At 39.5% G+C, this 26,367-nt stretch overlaps 1 protein-coding gene across 1 annotated transcript in view; it reads right to left on the reverse strand.

Moving 5' to 3' along the window:
- The window catches only part of TMC3 (transmembrane channel like 3), a 141,042-nt gene that overhangs the window by 108,712 nt on the left and 5,963 nt on the right, over window positions 1–26,367 (reverse strand). Inside the window, exons 5-6 of the mRNA XM_053719325.1 lie at window positions 24,121–24,227; window positions 22,996–23,094 (exon numbers count right to left, since the gene is read on the reverse strand). Of these exons, the coding sequence (XP_053575300.1) occupies window positions 22,996–23,094; window positions 24,121–24,227 (206 nt within the window). The remainder of the gene's footprint in view (window positions 1–22,995; window positions 23,095–24,120; window positions 24,228–26,367) is intronic.

The following is a 26,367-nucleotide window of genomic DNA, read 5'->3' on the forward strand; positions in this document are numbered from 1 at the left end:
AGCCTAGCGAGGTGAGCGGAGGCATACAATCTCAGAAGCCATAATTCCTTGAAGCAATTGCAACACAATAACAAATGTTAACTTTGATGAAAAAAAACTTTCTAAAAACTGTCACAAATGTTATCCCACCCCTAGAGTGTTGAAAAACCTTCTCATTTAAATACCGCTGACAACATTTCATTTATACGAGCAAAGGATAAGCCCGTTGTACGGCTAGAATCTTGAAATCCTTAAAGCAAACAAATACAAGTTAAGAACATTAACACAAATTTCAGAATACAATAATGCTGGATATATAAAGGAGAATGTTTACATAAGGACATTTATAATATTGGCCAATATTCAATACACAAGTGGGCCCACGTTCGTATATTTATATTTTGTAATCCGATGCTTTTCTAACGGTTATTTCAGTAAACATATTGCATATGATAAATTCTTATATGTCGTTATTTATTATGATTTGTACATACAATTGTGTGGAATTCCAATAGACAATGTCCCTTATATATGGTAATACTAGTTTTTTTATTTTTAACCTATAAACTGGTGCTGGATAAAGGGAACTAAGTGTAAAAAAAATGTTTTTTCACACCTTTCTTGCTTAAGTATTATAAAAATTATATATATATATATATATATATATATATATATATATATATATATATATATATATATACATATATATACACACACACACACACACACATATATATATATATATATATACATATATATACACACACACATATATATATATATATATATACACACACACATACAGTCTATATCCAATAAAGGACTGCACTCACTGGATTTAGTTTCAGAAACCTTCAAATCTTTATTGTGGTAACGTTTCGGGGTTCGCAGACCCCTTCCTCAGACCTGACAACAGTGCAAGTGAACAAAGTGTGCAATATATAGCACTAGCCCCACCCATCACACACATCAAAATTGCGCCAAAAATCCATCACCATGGTAACACACAAACAAGGCCCCATGACCATACCACCAGAAAACACAATCAAAATACAAAATAAAACAAACTGCATATGCAAGTATTTTGCATAACCTCATAGTTGAACACTAATATATACAATCATCAGTAGTAGTAGATATTCAGTAGTTACAATAGAATCACTGTAATTAGTTACTGATCCAGTTTAAGTAGCTTAAAGTATATTTAGACAAGCAATGATGGAAAACACACTAATCAAATAATCAAATAATCAAAGTAAACATCATGCAAGAAGAGGAATCTATCTATCAGTTGCACTGTTTAAAAACATATCCACCTCCCTGTATCCAGTTACAGGACTCAATCTTAAGGAAATATACACATAAGCCATATCATATAAACATCGCAACATAGATTAGGCATTTAAACTTCTAGCATTTGAACTAGATGAAAAATAAACAAATAATAAAAGTCAATCAGATATATATAGATATATATGAGGTCTGTTACTGCTAATTCAATGTCCCCCATATTTATCCCAAGGCTTGCTATGACCAATCCTATGTAAAGGTATGTGAGCTATAAGTACTAATCTGACATTCTGGCAGATACAAATATACAAAAATACAAAATTGTCAAGCCCCCTGGGCGCGCAGAGCAATGTGTTGTGTCCCATGCGAGTTGAATATAACAAAAAGGCCCGTAGTTCCCAGTGTCAGGGTTCTATGCAGGATGTCTTAGCCGGTGTATTATACCCTAGTGTTGGGAGCTAAGATAGATGTAAACATGGGTGCGTGTATTTACCTATGTAGCAAGTCTGTGTACCGAGTCTGTAGTGCATCAGTGAAACAGGCGCGGCTCAACCCGGTATAGCGTGAGTGAGCTTGGAGCACGACCGCATGGCTAATTAGCATAGCCTGTCAGTCAGTCAATGGGCGTAGCTAGGTCACGGAGTGACAGCGGAGCCTGTGATTAGAGTTATGCCGGGCTGCTACTATACCTATCTCAACTGAGCTTCTTTGTGAGCCCCAAGAAAATCAAAGCTAGTATATCAGGCTTATATCAAATGGTCACATAGGTCTTAAATATGGTCTATTGTGAATAAGTATGTATAATGATATGTGTGCCTAAACATCAGAGCATTTGGTGGGAGCTATCAAAAACCGCTGTGTGCGTGATAATGGGAGGCAGGCAGATTCAGGATAAGACGAACCTAGAGCAACACGGATTTAGTGCTTAAAACGTGAATCATTAGAAATTAAAAGATAAAAAATATAAAAAATTAAAAATAAAAATAACCAAATTAATATTAAACCGTTAGTGAATAAATTAAATTAAATCAATAGCCAGCCTGCATCACAGGCCAAGTAGAGAAAAAAAGGGGGGGTAGTTGGGTACTGCCATCATGGGTCTTACATGCTCATAAGAGCCACTAGGGTGTAATTTATATGAATGTTAGATCATGCACCACAGATATTATTACGGGGTAATTCTATTTAGAATAGGCACCATAGTAACAGTTTGACGAATGGTATACCATAGTTCAATGGTCTAATACCCCTACAGGTCCTCCCAAATGTAACATGTATAAAACATACTTGTGCCCGAGAAGGTCACTCGTACAGTAGGATCTCAATACAGATATCATTGACCCCCTGTATACATATGGCAATCAAGTTGAGTTAGAGAGACACAATCAAAAGAGGGCACGCTACAGGTAGACATTTCAGTTGAGCCAAAATTTGCAGAGAATAGCAAAAGACAGAAAATATCAAAAAATCAAAAAATATATATCAAGGCAATATCAAGATGCTAAATGCACAGCGCCTACGGGTCACCATATCAAAAATGTATAGTACAAGTGCACCCTAACCAGCATATATAATACACTAAGTGCTGTCAATACGAATACATTGTTGTGCACAAGGACATATACAACTATGGTGAGTCAAGGCATCAGAGGAAACAGTGCCAATCATTCGACATGTTTAATCCTCTGGGGTAGATGGTATCTAGTCTATGGATCCATCTAGCCTCCATCTGCAAGAGTGTCCTGCCCCGGTCACCCCCACGCCTGAGGGGGGGGACGTGGTCAATTAAAATGAAGCGTAAATCTGTTACCTTGTGGCCTGCTTGCAAGAAATGTCTTGCCACCGGTTGATCCGAGGTCCCTTTGTCGATAGCAGTTCTTATCGCCGAGCGATGGTTTGCCATTCTTAAGCGTGCGTTGTCTGTTGTTTTGCCAACATAAAAACGTCCACAGCAACAGCTCAGTAGGTATACGACATGGCTTGTCGTACAGGTGATGAAGTGCTTTATAGTGAATTTCTGGGTAGTATGGGGGTGTCTGAATACTTTGCATGGGATCATACCGCTGCAAGTTGTGCAGCCCTTGCATCTGTAACAACCCATTTTGTTAGTTCTAAGCCATTTCTTGGTGTAACTATGTTGAGGATCTGTTTGCATAAGTATGTCCCTTAGACTTCTACCCCGTCTATAGCCCATGATTGGTGGATCCATATGCCCAAAGGGTAGTGTCCGGTCTGTGCCCAGAATCTCCCACCTGTTACGAATTGAATCTGCCAATGGTTTCTTTCCTCTGTCAAAGGTGGTTGTAAAGACCATCCTTGGGGTCTCTTTCCTAGTGATTGCTGGAGTGTCTTGTGCCATGTTTGTTTCAATTTCCTCTCTCACCTTCTTAATCAGGTTATCCTTATATCCCCTTTGTTGGAATTTCTCAGCCATCTGGTCAAGTTGGAGATCTCTATTTGTGGTCTCCGTGTTGTTTCGTACAACCCGTATCAGCTGTGATTTAATTATTGCCTTCCGGGTATGTGGGGGGTGATTGCTTGTGGCTTCTAGCAATGAGTTTCGGTCAGTAGGTTTAGAGAAAAGGGTTGTGAAAAGTCTATCATGTTTCTTAAAAAATCCGTAAATCAAGGAAATCTATCTTCTCTGGATCATATTTCAACTCAAATTTGATTGGGTTTGGTAGTGCATTGAGTTTGGTTACCCATTCAGTGAGGAGTCCCACTGGTCCATGCCACACAAAGAAGACATCATCAATGTACCTTCTATAGTGTCTTATCATTCCATGATTGAACACATCCATGACGTCTCTTTCAAATTGCTGCATGTAAAGGTTTGCATACGACGGTGCCATATTAGATCCCATGGCTGTCCCTGTCAGTTGCTGGTAGAAAGTATCTTCAAAGCGAAAATAGTTCAATTTTAGACATTTCTCAAGAAGATTTAGGATAAAGGTTGTGGGTGGTCCTATGTATGGGTACTGGTCCAATGCTGCTGCAATTGCATTTATACCCCCGGCATGAGGGATCACCGTGTACAAACTTCTCACATCCATAGTTACCAGGATATCATCCTGGGTGATACCCTCCACAGTGTTAAGTATCTTAATAAGTTCACCTGAGTCTTTGATGTAGGAGTCCATGGATCTAACGATAGGTTGTAGAACTACATCAACATATTGAGCCAATGGTTGTAGCAGAGAGCCCCTTGCGGAGACTATCGGTCTTCCAGGTGGGTTTATTTGGTCCTTGTGTATTTTTGGCAGGGTATAAAGTATCGGATGGATGGGATGTATAGTGCAGAGGAAGTCAAATTCATCCTGATCAATCCACTTAAGTTGTAATGCTTCTGTCAGTGTTGTATCAATCTCCATTTTGAATTCTTCAGTGGGGTTCCAGGTGAGTTTTTTGTATGTCACTCCATCATTGAGTTGCCTCAGTATTTCTGTCCGGTACTGCGTATAATTCATAATGACAATGGCCCCACCCTTGTCAGCCGGGCGTATGACAATATCAGGGTCAGAGGAGAGTGTCTTTATTGCCAATCTCTCTGTCTTGGTTAAGTTTGGACGATGAAATTCATTGTTACATTGTCCAGAATCCTTGGAAATTAGCCTAGTAAAAGTTTTGATACTAGTTCCACAGGTGTTAGGTTCAAATTTACTTTTGGCTCTAAATCTCTTGCACTCTGTGTCCGCATTTAGATCTTTGAAATGTTCTTTAAGTTTTAGATTCCTCTGGAATTTTTGTATATCAAGGTACGTATCAAAGTCATTGTGTTTAAATGTGGGGATGAAGGTAAGGCCTTTGTTGAGAAGGCTAATTTCATCAGCCGTCAATGTCCTGTCACTGATGTTAATGACAATATCCAGTTTCTCTACCTGGGTGGTAGGGGTGGTCTTCTTGCCACAGTAGTTCCCCCTCCTCGGGTGCGGCCTCGGCCTCGGCCTCTTGTGTTGGCTGATCTGGTTGTGACCCCTAAAAAATGTGAGTTAGAAGTAGATGGTACCTGATCTGTATTTCCTTGTTCCACATAGTTAGCCTCATTATCTGATCCTGAGCTGCTGTCAACTGTGTTTAAGAATCTGGACCGGTATTGTCGCTGTCGTCTTGGTCTTTGTGTGTTTCTCTGTTGATTGCTACCATGTAGCCAATAGTAGACTTTTTTCTCCTTATAGTCATTGTCCACAGTGGTGATCTTCTGATTCTTAAAGGCCATGAGTTCTTTCTTGTACTCATTTACTTGTTTGCCGATCTTTTCCATCCATGCATTGTCAGGATCATCCATGAGTACTTGCAATTTCTGGTTGTTAAATATAGTTAGTTCTTCTCTGACTGTAGCCAAAATGTTTGTACATTCCTCAATGACAAGTAGAATCAGGTCCATTGAACACTTGTTAAGAATCTGACACCAGCGTAGGCAAAAGTTTTTATTATTCCTGCCTATAGTTGGCTGGTTCCTGATCCTGAATCCCCTTGGTATCTTATTACTCTTGTAGTATTTAGAGATGTATACAGTGTGGAGTTCCAGGTCTGTCTCTCTCTTCCTCAGTCTCATTAGATTATTGAACACCGTTAAAGTAGTTTCAGTCTGTTCATTTTCAATCAGTTCTGAATCCACCAATATTCTTAGCGCATCCTCATTGGTAAATGCAAATGTTTTGGTGGTGAATTCCTCCTCTTGTGGATCCAAGTCACCCAAGGCCTCAGCCATTGTAGTAATGGTGTGTGCTTCAGTTATTGCTTGTACTTTAGTTATTGCTTGTACTTTACTTCACTCTATGAGGTAGCAGTGCAGAAATAAACACCAGTGTGTCCCAAAGTAAGGCCTCACCTAGGCCACAGTTTTGTAGTAGTCTCAAAAAAGGAACCACCAGAGTGGAACCCACAGATGGAGTGAGGTTGTAGCAGATTAGTGGTAGTTGGGTGCTAGACACGTAGTATTACTCATATCCTCCGTGTGTGTCTGCACTCCCAATGCTGTGTAGTCATCAACCAGGGTGCAAAGTCAAAAAAGTATACAGTCTATATCACACACATACATATATATACGTATACATATATATATATATATATATATATATATATATATAAATCTAATTGATTTATTATTACTGCCAGTTTTCCAGTGACAGACAGTATATACCCTACACAGCCCTCTAAAAAAGCCTACAATTGGGCTGTGCAAATGGAAACTATAGTAAGATAATTATGTAGCTGTCATCTGTATAATTACTAGTATGGATACACACACATATATATATACATACTGTTGGCATATACATATAAATATCAGAAGATAAGCATGGGTGCATAATCCTGATTACACAGACCATGGAGAGCATATATATGGCCATGTCTGCACCAGAAGCTTTTAGCAATTAATCTCTTCACACATTGAGCCAGGATGCTGGAATGAACTGATTTATTCCATCTAACAGTGAATGAATGATGAGGGTGCAAAGTGTGTGTGAGTGACACTGAGATAGAGCCATTGACCACCCCAGGAGGAGAGGACTTACCTCCAAATTCCATATCGATATGTTCATCTTCTCCCTCAGTGGCCTGGGTGTGAGCACAGTTCGACAGTTCGACACACCAGTACCAATCTTTATATAGCTTGAGAGTGTGATGCCCTGGCATCCAAGGAGCACAGTTGAGTAAGGGAGGAGCAGGGCTGAGGGCAGCAGCACATCATGTATGCAACGGCTGTGCTGGAAGTCTGGAATGTTACGCTGCACACGGGCCTGGCGGTGTCCAAATTACGGAGGTGTGCCTGACATGACACTTCAGTTCAGCTCAACAAGCATTGGGCTCCCAGCTCTGCAGTCTGCATGTCAGTCACATGATCAAATCAACTACAGACTGACGTGCAGACTATGTTTGTTACCGGTCCACAGGCACTGGCAGCAGGCAGGCTGCCAACACTTTGTGTTCAGCGCAACATATTGCCGCCCCTCTTGAAATTTACATCAGCTGTGATGGCTGCTGCTACCTGTTGCTGCCATTTTTTTTTTAATTTAAAAAAAAAAGTCCAAAACTCCTGGCAGAGCTGTGAATCTGTGAATCGTGCTCTTCAGGAAGAAACTGTGAATCATGCTCAAATAAACATAAAAAAAATTGGAAAAAATAACAGTGTTGTTTCTCCAAGATTGCGCCCCTTGATTGCGTGCAATAAAGCGGCTGCTCTGACTGCCTTAATGCAAGTTCTGGGCCTGCCAGTATTCAACTCTATATATTCCAGTACAATAAAACTCGCCTTATCAGTCTTTGTAGCCATGCCTAAAAGGGGTAGTTCCTCTAAAAAGCCCATCTCACGGGCCTCTTTAATTCCCAAGATTAATTTAAATAAGCCTGACACCTCTACATTTGAACCCAAACCCCTGAACCCGCTCCTATGAGCGTGACTGCTGGTCAGACACTAAATGCTGGATTTTAGTCTTACATGAGATGTATCTTCTTTTAACATTGAATAGATTATTTTAATTGTTTTAATCCTATAAATGTAATATTTTTGTTAATATTATCTATACTAGCTGTTCCCATTGGAAACAAAGGTAACAAATCATATTCCAATATTTGTGTGGACTGAATACCAGCGCAAATAACATTCGGCTGAACCAAAAGTTTTAAAAAATCCAAAACAATTTGTCCTTTCTTTTTTATTTTTTTATTTATTTATTTATAATCCAAATCAGGGTACATTTCAAAAAGCGAGGACAAAAACAGAATAAAAAAAGTAAAGATAAAAAAAAGAAATAAAAAAAAAGTACAGTCTATACAGAAGGACGACACGTCCAAGCATCAAATAGCAACAAAGAGAAAGAATAGCATTCTACCAATAATTTACTACTTAGTACATCTCTAGACAGTGAGCTTATATTATTTGTACCTGGATTGGAGGGTTTTAACAATTTTTATATGGTCACACTTGAGCATATAGCGAAGGAAAAAGAGAGAAAGAAAAATATATATATATATATATATATATATATATATATCACCGTGCCCGAACCTCATCCAGAGTAACCCCAGTCCACCTACAGGTCTGGGAATTCTTTATTTGCGATGGCCAACTCTACCGTCTCTGTACCCCGGAAAGGTGCAATTAACTGCAATTGAGTTTATTATAAGGAAACTGATAATGACATTTAACCATTTAACCAGGAAGCGTTTGATTTGTCCCTCTGTATTTACTGAGGTATCCATCTGCTCCATAATCAATTGATTTTTGAGTTTGTGCCTAAACTCTGACATATTGGGGGCTTTGATAGATTTCCAGTATTTTAAGATCAGTAGTCGACCCACCATTATTACAGCATTAGTTGTCGAATATTTGTATGTGTACCTTCTTAATGCCGTCTATAAGAAATAAAATGTGTTTGTCCGAGAGTTAAAACTGAATGTGATTCATTTTGTTTACCCAATAATTGATCTTGTGCCAGAATTAACCTTAAGGCAATCCCAGAAGCAATGTTTCAAGTCTGCATTGGGTGCTTTATATTTGTGACATAAAGCACCTGAGTTATCCCATTTCGCTTTGATACTTGGTGTAATATAGGTTCTATTTATGATTTTGGTGTGGGATTCTCTCCAAGAGGTAGATAATGTTGTTAAATCTGCCAACCTGAAGCTTTAATGTATAGTTTCTACCGAGACCTTCCAGCTTTCTGCTATTTTTTTTTTACATTATCACTCCCTTTTGAGCTCATAACTATTTTATATAGTGTAGTAATGTCATATCTCCCTGCTTTATAGCAATTTAGGGCGGGTTCAAGGATTCTCCATGCAAGTTCCTCTGCAGGCTCATATGGGAATTCCTGCAGGAAGTGTCTAGCCTGAAAGTAAGGGAAGAACTCCTTGCTGGAGATCTCAAATTCTTGAGTTAAGTTATGCAGCGATCTACAGGCCCCAGATCCCCTTTCTCTTAGCTAATCTAAGTATATTAAACCCTTTTGCGCCCATTTGTTAAATATTTTAGAATTTAAGGCCTATAGTGGGGTTGCCCACTATAGTCAAGTATTTTGAAAATTTGTGACTAATATGTAGTTTTTTTTTTAATAATTTGTGCCAGGCCCGGACCACATTATAGATAGCTGAAAACTGTTTAATTTTAGTTGGCATTTGTCTGCATTACAGTGTAGAAGTGCTTTCAGGGAATATGGCCAAACTAGGGTTTCTTCCAGCAAAAGTTCTGCAAAATAGTCTGCACCCATTAGCCAATCTAATGTGATTTTTGACACACTAAATTATAGATCTCTATGTCTGGGAAAGCCAGTCCACCGTCAAATCTAGGAAGTGAGAGTTTATTAAGCGCAATGGCCTTCCCCCCCCCCCCCAATAAACTGTACAAATATCTGATTGAGTAATTTTAGGTCTTTCTGTTTTATTACAATTGACACATTTTGCATCAGATAAAGAAGTTTGGGTAAGATCACCTTTTTAGCCAGGTGAATTTTACCAGATAATGTTAAATGAAATTTAGCCCAGGTATCTAGGTCATGTAATTAAGGTCATACCAATCATTACTGTCTTTTGACAGTTTAATCCCCAGATAAACAAAGGCCGCTTTGGCCTCTTTAAAATGGTGCAAAACAAATGTTTCAATATTTTTTTTTCCACCCATACACATGTCTAATGGAATCCATGAATTTTGCAGAATGTTGTGTTAAGGAATTACACATGTTTTTCTATATGGATCTGATGCTGATAAATGATGAGTATGTGTATACAGTATGTGTGCGTGTATATATACAGTATGTATATATATATATATATATATATATATATATATTCATACATACATACACAGAGAAGCTCACTCTCAGGAATGAACAACCAGCTCAATAACTTGTTAGCATGTTCTATGGCGGCTTACCACCTAGGTACAGCCTCTTTTTAGCCCAGTAATGGTTTTCACAAAGTGCCCTTTTTCCCTTAGGGAGGCATAATACACACAAAGAAAACTACACTCTCAGGAAGGAACAACCAGCTCAATAACTTGTTAACCTGTTCTATGGTGACTCATCACCTAGGTGCAGCATCTTTTTAGTCCAGTAATGCTGTACACCTCAGACAATCGTTTTGGCCTTCATTGGGTCTCGTCAGTGAGGTGCAGCCATATTCTTCTAAGCACACTGAGCAAGGAGTCCACGTCTGGTTGCCATTTTTCTCTTAGGGAGACATAATACACACAGAGAGAAGGGCATTCTCAGGAACGAACAACCAGCTCAATTACTTTATAGCCTGTTCTATGTTGACTTACCCACCTGGGTGCAGCCTATTTTTAGCCCAGTAATGCTTTTCACAAAGTAGAACTTGCCTGTAGTATATCAGTCTGATCATGCAAATTAAGGTTAGTCCAATGCCAAATTACCAGGCAGTTCCTCTCTGAACAAGGAACACAGCAACCCCAGGCAATTGTTTCCGCCTTCATTGGGCCTCGTCAGTGAAGTGCAGCCATATTCCTCTAAGCACACTGAGCAAGGAATCCAGCCTTGCAGACCTTTGGCATTCTATTGTTTTCTGAAAAAAGTTTGGGAATTTCGATCAGTGTTCAAGTACTACAGACTTCCTCACTCATTTCCTCAGAAAAGGGAATTGATAAATAGGAAAACAATCTAACAGAGACGTAAACCTCTTGGTACAAAAAGGAAGCCATTTATAGATCCAGACATCTTGATAAAGGCCTGGAAAAGGCTGAAACACATAGACATTGTTTCTGCATCTACAGCTCCTTCATTCAAACAGAGCGCTCTGTTAGCACAGGAGAGATTGAATCCTGGAGCACTGATTTGCTATATACAGCGTAAGAAACAGCTAAAGGAGCACTTTCATTGGCTGAAAAGGGTCACATGACCAGAGATACGGAAGTGTGACTAGCGGAGTGGGTTTACTTTGTTTTAGTCTAACACTGAAGTGGCAAAGATCTGCAGGAGTCCCTAAAGGACATCATTTGAGATGGATGTGTAGCCAGAGATCAGCAAGTGAGTACACACAAGTTCTTATATAGATCAATGAACCCCAGGATTAAACAACATCAAGGCTTGCTTAATGTGGAGGTCTGACCCTAAATACAGCACCATCACTTTCTAATCCATGGGATATAGAGAGTTTGGCTAGTTCACTGCATGGAAGAAGTTTTGGACTGATTCTCACTTTATAGCTTTCAGATGTTTTTAATATATGAGACCACTGGTGGTTTTTAGGTTTTAAAGGCACAGTAACTTTTCATTTATTGAAATTATTATTTTTTTTTATTTTTTTATAATTTATTTTTTTTATTGAGGGAATGACAAATACCAAAACAGAAAGCAGTTTGCCCAAACAAGCACATGGCACATAATATATAGTAATACAGATATTGTATACATAAACAATACATCAGAACATATTTATGGATAGATCCCTTATCATATCATTCACGTAATGTTCCCAAGTTACGGTATAGCTTAAGTAAATAAAAGTTGGGGAACAAACTCAGAATCACCCTCTTTACCCTCAAAGACAGCTGAGGCCTCTTTTGGACCTCGATAAATTAAAGGTACTAGTCAGAGGGCTTTTGGGTAATATAGGCCCAATCAAGGCCTACACTATATAGCCTCCTTCCTAAGACAGTCAGGACCATGGGCTGGTCCGGGATACTAATAAGATCGAAGGAGATGATAGAATTAAGCTTAAAACATTAAACACACAAGTACTTAACACTGTGTCAGCAAAAAAAACTGCAATGACTACTTCTCACATAACTCTATATATTAGTAGGGGAGAAAGTATAGCTGTTCACCTTAATACAGCTGCTACTACTTCTCACATAACTCTATATATTAGTAGGGGAGAAAGTATAGCTGTTCACCTTAATACAGCTGCTACTACTTCTCACATAACTCTATATATTAGTAGGGGAGAAAGTATAGCTGTTCACCTTAATACAGCTGCCACAAGATCAGTAAGACTATAAATCTAAAGGTTGCAAACTCAGAAAGGTTAGTAATCTAGCTAGAGATAATACATGGGGGTCGTATACATTAATCGCTCTGAATCTTCGAACCTTGAACATCATTGCAGTAGTTCTAACACATACATTAGACATATAGACAAACTAACATCAATACTAAAATTATGGTGGTAAACAGTCTATAGACATTAGACACACAATAATAATCATAACAAATCTATTCATTGTAAACATCCGGAGAGCCCTTCTTTACACTTATATAGGTTCAAGATACGGCAAGGACTCTACGGACAGGGCAGAGACTGCCTAACTCTGCCAAAAGGGAGTATGGAGGATAAGTTAATTATCCCTTACCACACGGTTAAGAGAGGGGGAGGGGAAGGAAAGAGGAGGGGGGGGATGGAAGGGAAAGAAGAGGGTGCGGAGGGGGGAGAGGGAAGGGGGGGGAGAGGGGGGAAAGAAGGAGGGGGGGAAGATGGAGGGGGAGAAAGGGGGGAAAGAGAGATGGAGGGGGGGAGAGGAAGGAGAGGGAAGAAAGAGGGGGGGAGAGGGAAGGGGGGGGGAAGGGGAGAGGAAAAGAGGGGAGGGAAAGATTGAGGGGGAGAGGGAAAGATGGAGGGGGGAGGGGGAAATATGGAGGGGGAGTGTGAAAGAGGGAGGGGGGAAAGAGGGAAGGGGAAAAAGGAAGGGGGAAGGGGGAAAGAGGGATGGGGGAAGAGGGAAAGAGAGAGGGGGGGAGAGGGAGAGGGGGGAGAAGGCGAGGGGGGGAGAAGGAGAGGGGGGAGAGGGAGAGGGGGGGGAGAAGGAGAGGGGGGGAGAAGGAGAGGGGGGAGAAGGAGAGGGGGGGAGAGGGAGGGGGGGGAGAGGGAGGGTGGGGAGAGGGAGGGGAGGGAGAGGGAGGGGAGGGAGAGGGAGGGGGGGGGAGAGGGAGGGGAGGGAGAGGGAGGGGAGGGAGAGGGAGGGGGGGGAGAGGGAGGGGGGGGAGAGGGAGGGGAGGGAGGGGGGAGAGGTGGACGGATCCTAGACTAAAAATAAAGTCCCCTTCATTGAGCAAACCATGTAACCCAGGTGATAATTTGATGTAGATACTCTCCTCCTCGACAGCTTACATTACTAGGAGGGGACTGCATTAACGTTAAGGGAACACAACCATTTACAGACTGTTATTGGAAAAAATGTTCCAGCAAGATTCTCAATAAGGGCTCTAAGGGCGCCAGGAATAGTGGTTGGATATTCGTATAGTAAGATTAGCTAGTTTAGTTCACCTATAAGCACTCATTTAAGTCAAGTATCGGGGACCCTGTTCAACAGACACACTTGCAACTTAGAATGTTACTAAAGTGCATGCTATATAAGCATCACTCTCTCTTGCTCATGAAAGTAGGGAACACCAGCTCAAACCCTTAAAGCAATCTTTTTAAGCTAAATGGTAAGAGTTAAGCATGTAATGAGATGTTGACTAGGGCTCCACTAAGGAAAAACATAGGCGGCTGTAGTGCGACACTTAGAATAAGTCACTGTCTAGAGTGGAGCAGGTATAAGACTGCATTGCAAATCTATGTCTCAGGCCCCAGGGTCGTCATAATTAACTGCAAGGAGCTGGAAGTAAGTGTACATATACTGTTACACAGGGATTAGTAACCTAGGCATCGACTATTAGACTAATATAAATGATGAAATGTGAAAATATAGATACTAGGGTCGCAGGTGTGGAGTAAACACATCGTCACAACACATGGCTTCATAAATCACATTTTAAGCTTAGACACCAGTGATCCTATTCAAAGTACTCATCTATTCTTTAAAAGAGTCACCAAAGGCTATATGTAATGCATAGGCAGCACTCTCCCGGCCACTTATTCCATTTCAAGTCTCTCCATTCAAGTCTCAGGCAGTATTGCCGTCATGAAGTAGGAGAAATTAACACCTGCATTGGGGTTCTACACTTTATTAGGTGGACGGTTGCAGCCGTGTAATAGGAATCAACCTACTCCAGTTTTGTTGCTATAGGGGGTCTGATGAGGAGTGATCCAGCCAGGTCCTCTGGGCCCCTGAGAAGTCAACAGAAACAAATGTACAGCAGAACGGCTGCACCACAAATCTAGGCATTAGAAAGAAAGAGCCCATCCGACAGGATATCTTGCTTCCTTAGTCGCAACCTCCATTGTAGACGCAACCACGGATCTCTCTCCAGGCTTCTCAGGAACCCCAGCTGCAGCTATTCTTCCAGCTGTTTCTTCCTTTAGCTCTTGTGCACCAGCCGCAGCTCCCAGGTCCGGGGCATGTAACGAGTGGCCGCTGCTCCCGTGAGTTAAAGCGATTTCTAAAGAGCAGGCTGACACTGTTAGGAGATGGCGCACAGGAGTCTCCCGAGCAGCAGCCACGTGTGTGTCGGGTGCCACAGCCGCATGATCATAGGGCTCAGCGCTGTCCTCTTCTGCTTCCCAGTGTCCAACAGTCAGGAGAAGCCGATCTAGCCTTCTCATCAATTTATTGCCATAGTCCTCAAAAAAGGTCAGGATAGCCACGCAGGGGTCCACCATGATCCCACCACCTTACAACCAGGCCGCATCAAGCTGCCCTGACAGTGAGCTGTAAAAACGCTCCCGGATCTTCCACAAATCTGTATAGTAAGCTCTTAGGTAGGGGTTTAGAGTACATCTCCCACTTGTCATATAATATCAAGTCAAAAAGAACCCAAAATTCACTGCTGGAGCCGGGAGCCACTGCAGTGTGCGTCCAGTTGCTTTGGCGGTTAGCTCCGCCCCCCTATTGAAATTATTTTGTATAGGATCTTTTATAATATTCATATAAAGTTTGCAGCAGCTGATTAAATTTATTGGTTTTATTTTACTGGATGATGTGTAGCTTCTTATCGCACTTTATTCTGTATTATATTAAATTGTTTGCAAATAGCTAATTTACTTGATTTCAGCATTTGATATAGATGATTTTGCCTGTAGTATCATTAATGCTACTTAAAGTTTCTAAACTTTAGTAATGGTTATAGAAAATTTGTGTAAACATAGCCTACATTACAAGTTGAACACCCACCACAAGCTCATTTCCTCATTTATAGATAGTCTCCCACACAACTTTCATTCTCCTAAAATGACAGCTGCAAACACTGATCAGCACATTCTTCCATTTCACTTAACCCTATAGAATACATACCTTCTCTCCCTACAAATAGCTTTACATCATACATCGATAGTATATACTTTTATTTCTATTTTTATTTTTTTATTATTTTTTGTTTTATTTTCATCTACACACCTCATACCACTAACATGATTTCAAATATGACCATACTATTATTTGTGATAACCCTTTTCTCACTCCAATTTTGTTCACATCACTACCGCCATAAGCACACACCTCAAACTGGATTATCATACACCATGGCCTGCTCTGTTGCTGTAACTTATCTGCTGAATGCTGATGGAGAGTTATAAAAAATAACCCTCCTACCCCCACCTCACAAAATTATAAAGTATCCCATTCACTACGTGGCCAAACAAAAATTATGTCCAAATTCCTATTCTTTATGTTACTTGCCCTTAGAAATGATGCAGAGTCTAACCCTGGTCCCACAACAAATTTAATTCCTAGCCTTCCAGCTAAAAAAGGTCTCTCCTTTGTGCATTGTATTATCTGCAGCATACTACCAAAAAGTTATGCACTCCAAGCATGGTGTTTACTATACAAGCCCAAAATCATTGTGATCTCTGAATCGTGGCTAACCGCAAAAATACCTGACTCTGCCATTGCAATACATGGTATTCATGCCATAGAAATGACAGAGCAAAGAGAGGATGCGGCATTGTAATTTAAGTTGACAATTCCACAAAGTACACCCCCTTACAAAAATATAGCTCTCATGCCACCTTTGATTTCCTTTCTGGCACAATTGAGATCCTGTGCAGTAAATCAATTGTTGCAGGAATCTACCTCCCACCTAGCTTCCCTGTGCATTTCCTTTCTGACATAGCACATTTCCTTAGTGAAACCATAGCTCAAAACCCAAAAAGTTAATTTCTGATTTTAGGAGATTTTAATATTGATTGGCTGAATCCTAAAAATAATAGTTCTTGCTCACTGTTTAAGACTTTGCAGCTAACACAATTAATCTCCTCATCAACTCGCATAAACATCAAAAGCCATAATCATACCATGCTCGATTGGATTCTCTCCACTTCTCCTGATCGAATCAAGGAGGCAGGTGTTCTCCCTAACAATTTCAGTGACCACTGCTTAGTGTACTGCATGCACAAAATAAAGGCAACTAAATCCTCTCCCAAGGTTAAAATCACCAGATCCTTCAAAAAATGTAATCTTCAATGATTTCTAAATGACATCAAAAACCTCCCCTGGCACAGATTCAACATAATCCCAGATTTAGACTACAGTTGAATTCTTTCAGTCCGAACTCCTACGAGTTTGGAATTTGCATGCCTCGCTGCGTAAGGTGAGACTAAAAGGAGCACATTTTAATTGTATCACAGCTGACCTCATTTAAATGTACCAGTTTCAGGATTCATTGTGGTCAAAGTTCAAGCATACTGGCTCTATGAACGATCACTGTGTATTTAGACAATAGCAAAATATATGCACTAAACAAACAAAATTGGCCAAGGCCCAATACTTCTGTGAATATCTAAACAATAACATATCAAACCCTAGAAAGTTTTGGAAAGTCATAAATAACTTACAAACTCCACCTATCCACTCCCAATCCTCCACTGTCAAAGTGGACAACCAAACCCTCCAACTTCTCTTAGAATTATTTTGTCAGATGCTCCACCACCTTGATTGACAAACTAATAAATGAAACACATCCTGAAACTACAAATGGGTATCAGGCCCCACTAAATCTGCAAAGACCCAATATAGAGAAGTTCAATTTTAGACCTGTACCCATCAATGCCAATAAAAAAACACCTTAATAATCTAAAAATGAAAAACCAGTCTGGACCTTATCAAATCCCAGCAAAGTTGTTGAAGCTCAATGCGCAGGCAATTGCTAAAACTGGCACAACCCGAAATTAATTAAGGGTTAATGCAAGAGTAGTGCCTATCCATAAAAGTGGTGAGATAACCTTGGTTTCTAACTATCGCCCAATACCATTGCTCTCAGTATTGTCAAAAATCTTAGAAAAATGTGTCCATACACAATTATGTGAGTATTACCAACAATCTAACTATCTGACCCCTGTTCAATCAGTTTTTTGCCCGAATCACTCCACTACAACTGCCCTCCTAAAAGTTTGCAATGACATCCAAACTGGCATGGAACAAGGAGACCTAACTGGAGCTATTTTCCTTGATTTTGCAAAAGGCCTTTGACACAGTAGACCAAAACATTCTACTGCTCAAACTAAAAAACTCAGGTATTGGTGATCATCCGCTAACCTGGTTTCAATCATTTGTATCGGATCGATCACAATATGTCTCCATTTCTGACAGCGACTCCTTCCCTCTCCCAGTCATATGTGGTGTTCCCCAAGGTTCCATTAACAGCCCCCTACTATTCACATTATTTATAAATGATCTGCCTAATGTCTGCAAATCCTCAACTGTACATATGTACGCAGATGACACTGTAATCTATGCAAGCAAATACGATCTACCGCAGCTTGAAGCAATGCTCCAAGACCAGTTCACAGAGGTAGAAAAGTGGATCTCAAAAAATAAACTCTTCCTAAACACTGACAAAACTGTCACAATGATCTTTGGAACGGGGCCTAAATTACACAAACTACAAAATTCCCATCTATGCATCAAAACAAAATCAAATTGCACACTGACCGCAGTACACTCTTTCAAATACTTGGGTATGTTGTTAGACCCCATTCTATCTTTTGGCCTCCACATAGAAAAACTTGCATTTAAACTTTATACAAAACTAGGTGCCCTGTACAGAAACATATCCTGCCTCAGCCCTATAGTAAAGGAAAAGATTGTAGGAAAAAATGCTGATGCAAATCATTGATTATGGGGATGTAGTATATGCACCTGCACTGCAAACTCACCTTAATAAACTTAATACATTGTATAACTTGTTCTGCTGCTTTGTGCTACAATGTAACTACAGGACCCACCACTGTGACATGCTAAAAGAACTAAACTGGCTGTCGCTTGAATCCAGACGCACCCTCCACCTTTCCAGCCTTGTGTTTAAGAGCTTTTCTGGGAAGCTCCCACCCTACCTGAGCAGATTGCACTCCCTGGCTATTCCCACCTCCTATAACCTCCGATCCAGTACCAGCACATTATTTAGCTTGCCTCAATACAAAAAGAAAGCAGCTCAATCCTCCTTTTCCTACAGAGCACCACAATTATGGAACAACCTCCCGCACATTTTCAAACCTTCCCCAAGCCTTAAATCCGTTAAGAGATCCCTCTCAACATATCTCAAAACAGAAGGCACCTGTCATGGTTGATTATATATTTCCTGCCTGTTCTATGTTAAATTTTGCATATATTGTGTATTATTATTATTATTATTATTATTATTATTATTATTATTATTGTATTTTATTGTACCCTATTGTATCAATGCAATGTTTTGTGGACCCAGGACATACTTGAAAATGAGAGAAATCTCCATGTATCCTTCCTGGTAAAATATTTTATAAATAATAACATTTTATAAGTAATAATTTGCGTGGGTCGCTAACTTGCACACATTTTAGAATTTGAAAGCAAACATTTTCGCTCAAGCGCAAACTAAATTTGTGAGCTTCGGGTTTGCGTGAGTGAAGACCTAGGGTTAAGTGTAAGGGTTCAAAATCAATCAATTAAACATGGACTTTGGCTTTTGTTACTTATTCAAATATATCAGTGTTTTGTTAACATTGTTAGAGCTAGTTGCTAATATTAGCAGCATGAATACACTGAAACACTCACTAAAACTGCTCAGCTGGCATGCACAATATTCCAAAATGCCCCATCAACATATTAAATTATTATTAGTATAAAAATGCTTCCATAAGGCACTATATGGTATAGTCTTGCAATAAATAACAATCAATCATACGTGGCAATACACCATGTCACTTGGTAATAATTTGATGGTAAAACTTAATTCTAGTAAAATGCCTTTAATACATTGTAGCTCATGGAACACTAAAGCCAAAATAAACTTTAACGATTCAGATAGAGCATCACAGTCTAGTCAAAATTAGACTTTCATGATTCAGATAGGGCATACAATTTTAAACAACTTTCCAATTTACTTATATAATCAAATTTTCTCTTGGTATTCTTTGTTGAAAGCTAAACCTACTGAGGCTCAAATACTAATTTCTTAGCCCTTGAAGGATGCCTCTTATATGAGTGCATTTTAACATTTGTGCCATATAGATAACATTGTGCTCACTTCCATGGAGTCCGCACTGATTGGCTAAAATGTAAGTCTGTCAAAGGAATTGAAATAAGGGGGCAGTCTGTAGAGCAAGGGTCTCAAACTCAACTCGCCTTGGGCCACTGGTCATGTTTTCTTCTCCCATGGGGGTCGCTTCCAAAATTTAAAATACAATTGAACTATACACATATATGTAATCATTACACACACAACCAGCCCCCCCCCCCACACACACACACCACCCAGACAGCCCCACACACATCCCAAACCCCTACACACACATACACACACAGATCCCCATACACACCCACAGACCCACCCACACATACTGACCCACCCACACACACAGACCCACTCACACACACAGACCCACATACACACACAGACACACACACACACACAGACCCACACACACATACAACCCACACACACATACAGACCCACACACACACACAGACACACAAACACAAAAATCCCCTCACACACACACACAGACCCCACACACACACATGCACACACACACACACAGACCAACTTCCACAGACCCACACACACATAGACCCATACACACAAACCCACACACTCACAGAACTACACACACGCATAACAACACAAACACAGACCAACCCACACATAGATCCAAACACACACAGACTTACACAAACCCCCACACACAGACCCCCCCCCACACACAAGTCCCTCAGACACACAGACCCCCCCCCCCCCCACACACACACACACAGACCCACACACACAAGTCCCTCAGACATAAAGACCCCCACACACACCCACACAGACCCCCCCCCCCCACACACCCACACACATTATGGCATGGCACAGTATTTTAAACAATAAAGCAAGCTATACAGCCCCACTCTTAAATAGAAATTTTACATACACTCACTATAAGGCAGCTGTACTTGGCACATACCTCACTTAAGCCCCCTTGCTTGTCCACCTCTGCTGCTGCTTCTGACCGTCTCTGCTGCTGCCTGCTCAGGCTCAGTTTACCCCACAGTCTCACTGAGTGACACCACACTCCCCCAGTGAAGTTCTGTCTGTCTCCCCTCATAACTGCATTTTTTTGCATGCTGAGCACTCAGGGGTTTATCTAGGGGCATGGGTCTGGAGCTGCAGCTCCTCCCGCCCCCGGTGTTACATTAATCAGCCCACAGCTCTCAGTTATGGGGTGTCAGTGGCGGGCCGCATTGCAACTGGTTTGTGGCCCAGAAATGGCCTGCGGGCCGGTACTTTGAGACCCCTGCTGTAGAGGCTTAGAATCAAGGTAATCACAAAGGTAAAAAGTATATCAATATAACATTGTTGGTTATGCAAAGCTAGGTAATAAAGGGATTATCTATCGTTTTAAGCAATAACAATTCTTGAGTAGATCGTTCTTAAAAAAATTAAATTTACTTTCATTATTAAAATGTGCACGCTTCTCACAAGAACACTTTCAGAAACATCATCTCCTTCTGAGTATGTGCAAGAGTTGATATTGTATATATTGTTTGCCACTGTATTTAAAAAAAAAATGGCCCTTTAATCTGCACTAACAATGCACAAAAACTGAACTGGTAAACATCCTTAATGTACCAATCCTGCACCTCCATATCATGCCATGACACTACAACTAAATACTGCTTTGCCTATAAAATACAAAACGTAAGCCTAAATTCCTTTGTTGCTGTTACTTTATCCTGATCAGATAGATGTTTGTCAGCCAACAGGATTAAGGCAGTATTCCAAACCCTCCACTACATTATTTGAGTCCTATTAATTAACTATTGACAGCTGCATCTTTCTTTTTGTTTTGTTTTTCTAATGAATAATTAATCCCATAGTAAGAGCATTAAACATTGTAGACATTAAAGGGGCATAACCCCATTTTTTATGATTCAGAGCATACAATTTAAAACAACTTTCCAATTTACTTCTATTAGCATTTTTTTTTTTTTTTTTTATTGTTATCTTTTGTTAAAAAGCAAGAAAGTAAGTTGAAGGAGTGTGCACTATATAGCAGCAGTTTTGCAACAATGTTTTATATTATCAAGAGCACTAGAGGACAGCACCATTTCCTGTCATGTAGTGATCCAGACATGAGCACGCTACCTATCTAGATATCACTTCAACAAAGAATAACAGAACAAGGCAAATTTGATAATAGAAGCAAATTGGAAACTTAAAATTGTATTCTCTATCTGAATCATGAAAAAATGTTTTGATTCATGTTCATTTAAAACACACGCATCCCAAAGTACTGAATCACAGCAATAAAATCATCAGTGCAACTTGACTCTTTTACTGTAATAACTTACAGCACCAGAACATGCATTGCAATAAAACCTATGCTATTATTAACTCACACCACTGGAACTCCACACGGTAATAAACACCCCCAAGCTGAGTACCCAACAATAAATGAAACCCAGCACTTATCTCCACTTTTCCTAAATGCCACTGCCAGAAGTCACCCTACAGTTAACCCCTGCTGCAGACTATTACTCATAGAAACCTGAACTAATTAGCTCTGTCCACGTGCCACACCCACTGCTGCCCCCCTGCAATGTAAACAAATGTCCACACTCAAACATAATCATCTAGTGCAAACACCCGCTTTATTCATGTTAGCCCTAACCTTATATTATCCAAGAGATGTTCAACTAATAAACATTTTTAAAAAAAAGACACAGCAAGACCCTTCAGGAACCTCAAAGAATGGAACTCAGCCTGAATAAGGTTCTTACATAGTCATGGTTTTGGGCATTTCAGTCTTGCTTGAAGTCATGAAACTTCATCTTGAGCCAAAAAGTGGGCTCTTCAATCACAAAATTCCTCTGCCCTTTGGTTCCCATACTGATTAGTTAATATTACTCAAGTGGAATGTGTGAAACACGGTAAAAGAATATGAATACAACCACATAAAAAAGTCACACAATACTACAACTTATACATACTTGACAATTTCCATAAATCCACTAGTTCCAGATGAGTACCAAATTTGAGCAGGCGAGTAAAAAATTTGACTTTTTCTTATCTTTTACATTGAGTGGACTAATAGAGCAAATCAGATGGCAACACTCCAGTAATCTTAACAGATCCTGGATGGTGTTGTCACCCACTGGTTACACAGGTGCTGGAGATAATCTATTCTAACATTGAGTGAACTAGTACATTTTTTCATATGTGTTAGTAATTTTTAATCCCTGGCTAGTAAACAATAGTGATATGTTTCCACACACATATAAAAAAAATATATATATATATATATATATATATATATATACAGTATATATATATATATATATGTATTGTACATATGAGTTATATTTAACAACTAGCTGCCAGTTACCAGATGATGTTAAGATCCTTTATATTTGAGGCAAATATAAGTTTAAAAACTTGCCCCCAGTGACCAGATGGTGTCCAGATCTTGGGCTGATGGAAAGTCTTTCTCAGGGATTGTCTTGCTCGTGGTACTTCCAAAGGGGGCACCTGCTAAAATCTAATGAGAAAATAATAAAGTGGAGGAAAATGATCGCACTCATTATTGCTATGTCAGTGAAAATAGCTAAATTTCTCTTGATATTGCTTAGCGTATATTAATCACAAAACAATAAAATAATTGTACGATAAAGCATATTTCCCTCTCATGCACAAACAGATTCTGTTAGGAAAGATTAGTAAAGTGCTACTGAGAAATAATCATGTAATATCCATTAACTACAAATCATGGCTGAACTTTTCTACTACAAATGAACATTTGGTGCAGAATATTTAATTTGCCATTTGTGCAATGAAAACATTAATGTATAATGGTCTAAATTTACAAATAAATTTGGGTTTACTTTACAAAGATAATCGACTATTCTGCAAATTTTCTGTTTATTAGTACAACAAATGTAATAATAATAAAAAAAAAAAACTCTCCACATCTCAGGGAATCCCTTAGTATATAATAAATGTAAATATCTTACTGTAACAGCCCTCCTTTGCTTTTGTGTTTGTAGTGTGTATCCATAAAAACATTAACTATTGTGTTAACATTATTTAGTATTCCATAATACATAAATTATATATTGACATAAATGTGAACTCCAAAAAGTTGCAAAACAATTAACTTACTTTTTAAAAAACAACGTAGTACTGTTCTTTTCAGGAGCTCTAAATGTGTTACTTTTTTCAGAGTTTCCACAGCTCTCCAAATGAGTGTTCACATACTATTCTCCAGAGTCAGCCAATACAGAAGTAGTTCATGGTTGCACACATTTGGAGGACAGTGAAAAGTAACACATTTTGAATAGCAGATTATGTTACCAATGATGTACTTCTGAACATACAAAATATCTGATCTGTTAATGGTTCCTAAGCTTTGGAGTTGGTAAGCCTTGTTCTAAGACTTAGCATTTCATGCAGCAGTGTATTGGCATTGTGGTTTAAAACACTTGGCTATGGTAGAAATTACGCAAAGAAGACAATGTAATTAATATATAGTAGTTTCTATAAAAATTTACAAAAATGGTGGTCTTACCTCTGGTAGAACAACAAAAGCTCCAGTCAGTATTGTCAGAACAATGTTAATTCCAAATAGCCATCTCAAGAATATAAAGTATGAGGCAACACCAGACCCAAAATGACCTGAGAAAATATTGGACTGCATGTAATGTTTCTTAGAAGTGTCAGACAGACAAAACTAGCAAAATTAATGGTGGAAATCAACAACATTGTGCAATCTCAGGATATATTTTGAGCATTTGAAGGCATGGTCATTATCCTCCTAAATAAGGTGGGCTCGCTACAGTATGTTTCAGAAGCTCTGTATTTTCTCTGTGAAGTCTCAACACTTATGTAAGTCAAACACATTTCTCGGAGCAGCAACAGTAATCTTTAACTATAATTAAATATTTGTTTTTCTATATAATCAAAGTACTTTTTACTTCATAATGAAGTATTTCTAAAAATATATTTGTGTCTTCCTCATTGGAAAAAGTAGTAGCATTGCTTAAGAAAACATGACGATACTTGATTTAGCCTTTAACTATTTAAAACATTTTCCAGGCTCTTGTAGCTTGTAAAACGGCACCAGAGTCCAAAATATAAAGAAAAAGCAAGGCCTCACTTTGGCCTTTATTCATGTTAGTAATTGTGTGTGTATATATATATATATAAAACAAAGCAGCAAAGTGTGCGCACTCTAACCAAAAGAACAGCAACTGACAGGGTGCTCTAGGTATAACAAGTCCAAACAGAGAATGAAGCACTCGTTGGTCTTCAGTCAACAAAAGAAGTCAATTTATTGTGATGTGAAGTTTCGGGGTAAACAAGCCCCTTCCTCTGACAAGCAAACAGTGAAAAAGTGAGACTTATAAAGCCCTTATAGGCCCTCCTACAGCAGTCTGCCAATGGGAGAGCAACATGTGCAAAATAGAAAACATCTGTGGGAACATGGCTAATTAACCACTAAATATTTGTGTAGCGAAAAAATAGAATAAAATTACATGTCAATATAACAGATTTGGTGATGTGTGCAATATGTCACAAGGGTATCAGGCCTAAACATAAGGAAAAGCCAAGAAGAGCCTAATATGAAAACACTGATACAAAAATCCTAGCTGACAATACTATCACCTCATTGGTAGATACTATCATGGCCCTGTGTGACGCCATCAATGCTCTCAGTTTTTTTCTTTTCTGAGAACATTGATACTTTTGTTTCTGCATGTTGATCACACTGACATCGCCCGTTGACTAACAGTTTGTTTAGTTGCTTTGTTTACATGATGGTGTCACACAGGGGCGTGATAGTATCTACCAATGAGGTGGTAGTATTCTAGGCTGTGAATTTTATATCAGTGTTTTCGGATTAGGGTCTTTTTTGGCTTTCCTTATGTTTAGGACTGATACCCTTGTGAGATGTTGCACACATTATCAAATCTGTTATATTGACACGTCATTTTATTCTATTTTTTTACTACATGAATGTTTACTGGCTAATTAGCCACGTTCCCACAGATATTTTCTATTTTGCACATGTTGCTCTCCCATTAGCAGACTGCTGTAGGTGGGCCTCTCAGGGCTTTATAAGTCTCACTTTTTCACTGTTTGTTTGTCAGAGTAAGGGGCTTGTTTACCCCAAAATGTCACATCACAATAAATTGATTTCTTTTGTTGACTGAAGACCAGCGAATGCTTCATTCTCTGTTTGGACTATATATATATATATACAGATATATATATATATATATATATATATATATATATATATATATCAACTCACATACAAAAGATCTTGAAACTATAAGTAAATATTCCTCATGTATTTGTGTGTGTGTTTATACATATAGAGGCATATTTAAGAAATGTCTTGCGGACCTGATCCGACAGTGCGGATCAGGTCCGCAAGACATCGCTGAATGCGGAGAGCAATACGCTCTCCGCATTTAACATTGCACCAGCAGCTCACAAGAGCTGCTGGTGAAACGCCGCCCCCTGCAGACTCGCGGCCAATGGACCGCCAGCAGGTGGTGTCAATCAACCCAATCATACTCAATCGGGTTGAATTACTGTGATTCCTGTCCTCCTGCTCAGAGCAGGCAGACAGGGTTATGGAGCAGCGGTCTTTGTGACCGCTGCTTCATAACTGCTGTTTCTGGCGAGTCTGAAGGCTCGCCAGAAACAAGGGCCGTCAAGCTCCTTTCGGAGCTTGATAGATAGGCCCCATAAAGTTTAATGTTTAAGTGCCCGGTAGCTAAAAATAATCTTAAAAACAGGGGCAATT

Source organism: Bombina bombina, chromosome 6 (assembly GCF_027579735.1).
Source record: "Bombina bombina isolate aBomBom1 chromosome 6, aBomBom1.pri, whole genome shotgun sequence".
Lineage (NCBI taxonomy): Eukaryota > Metazoa > Chordata > Amphibia > Anura > Bombinatoridae > Bombina > Bombina bombina.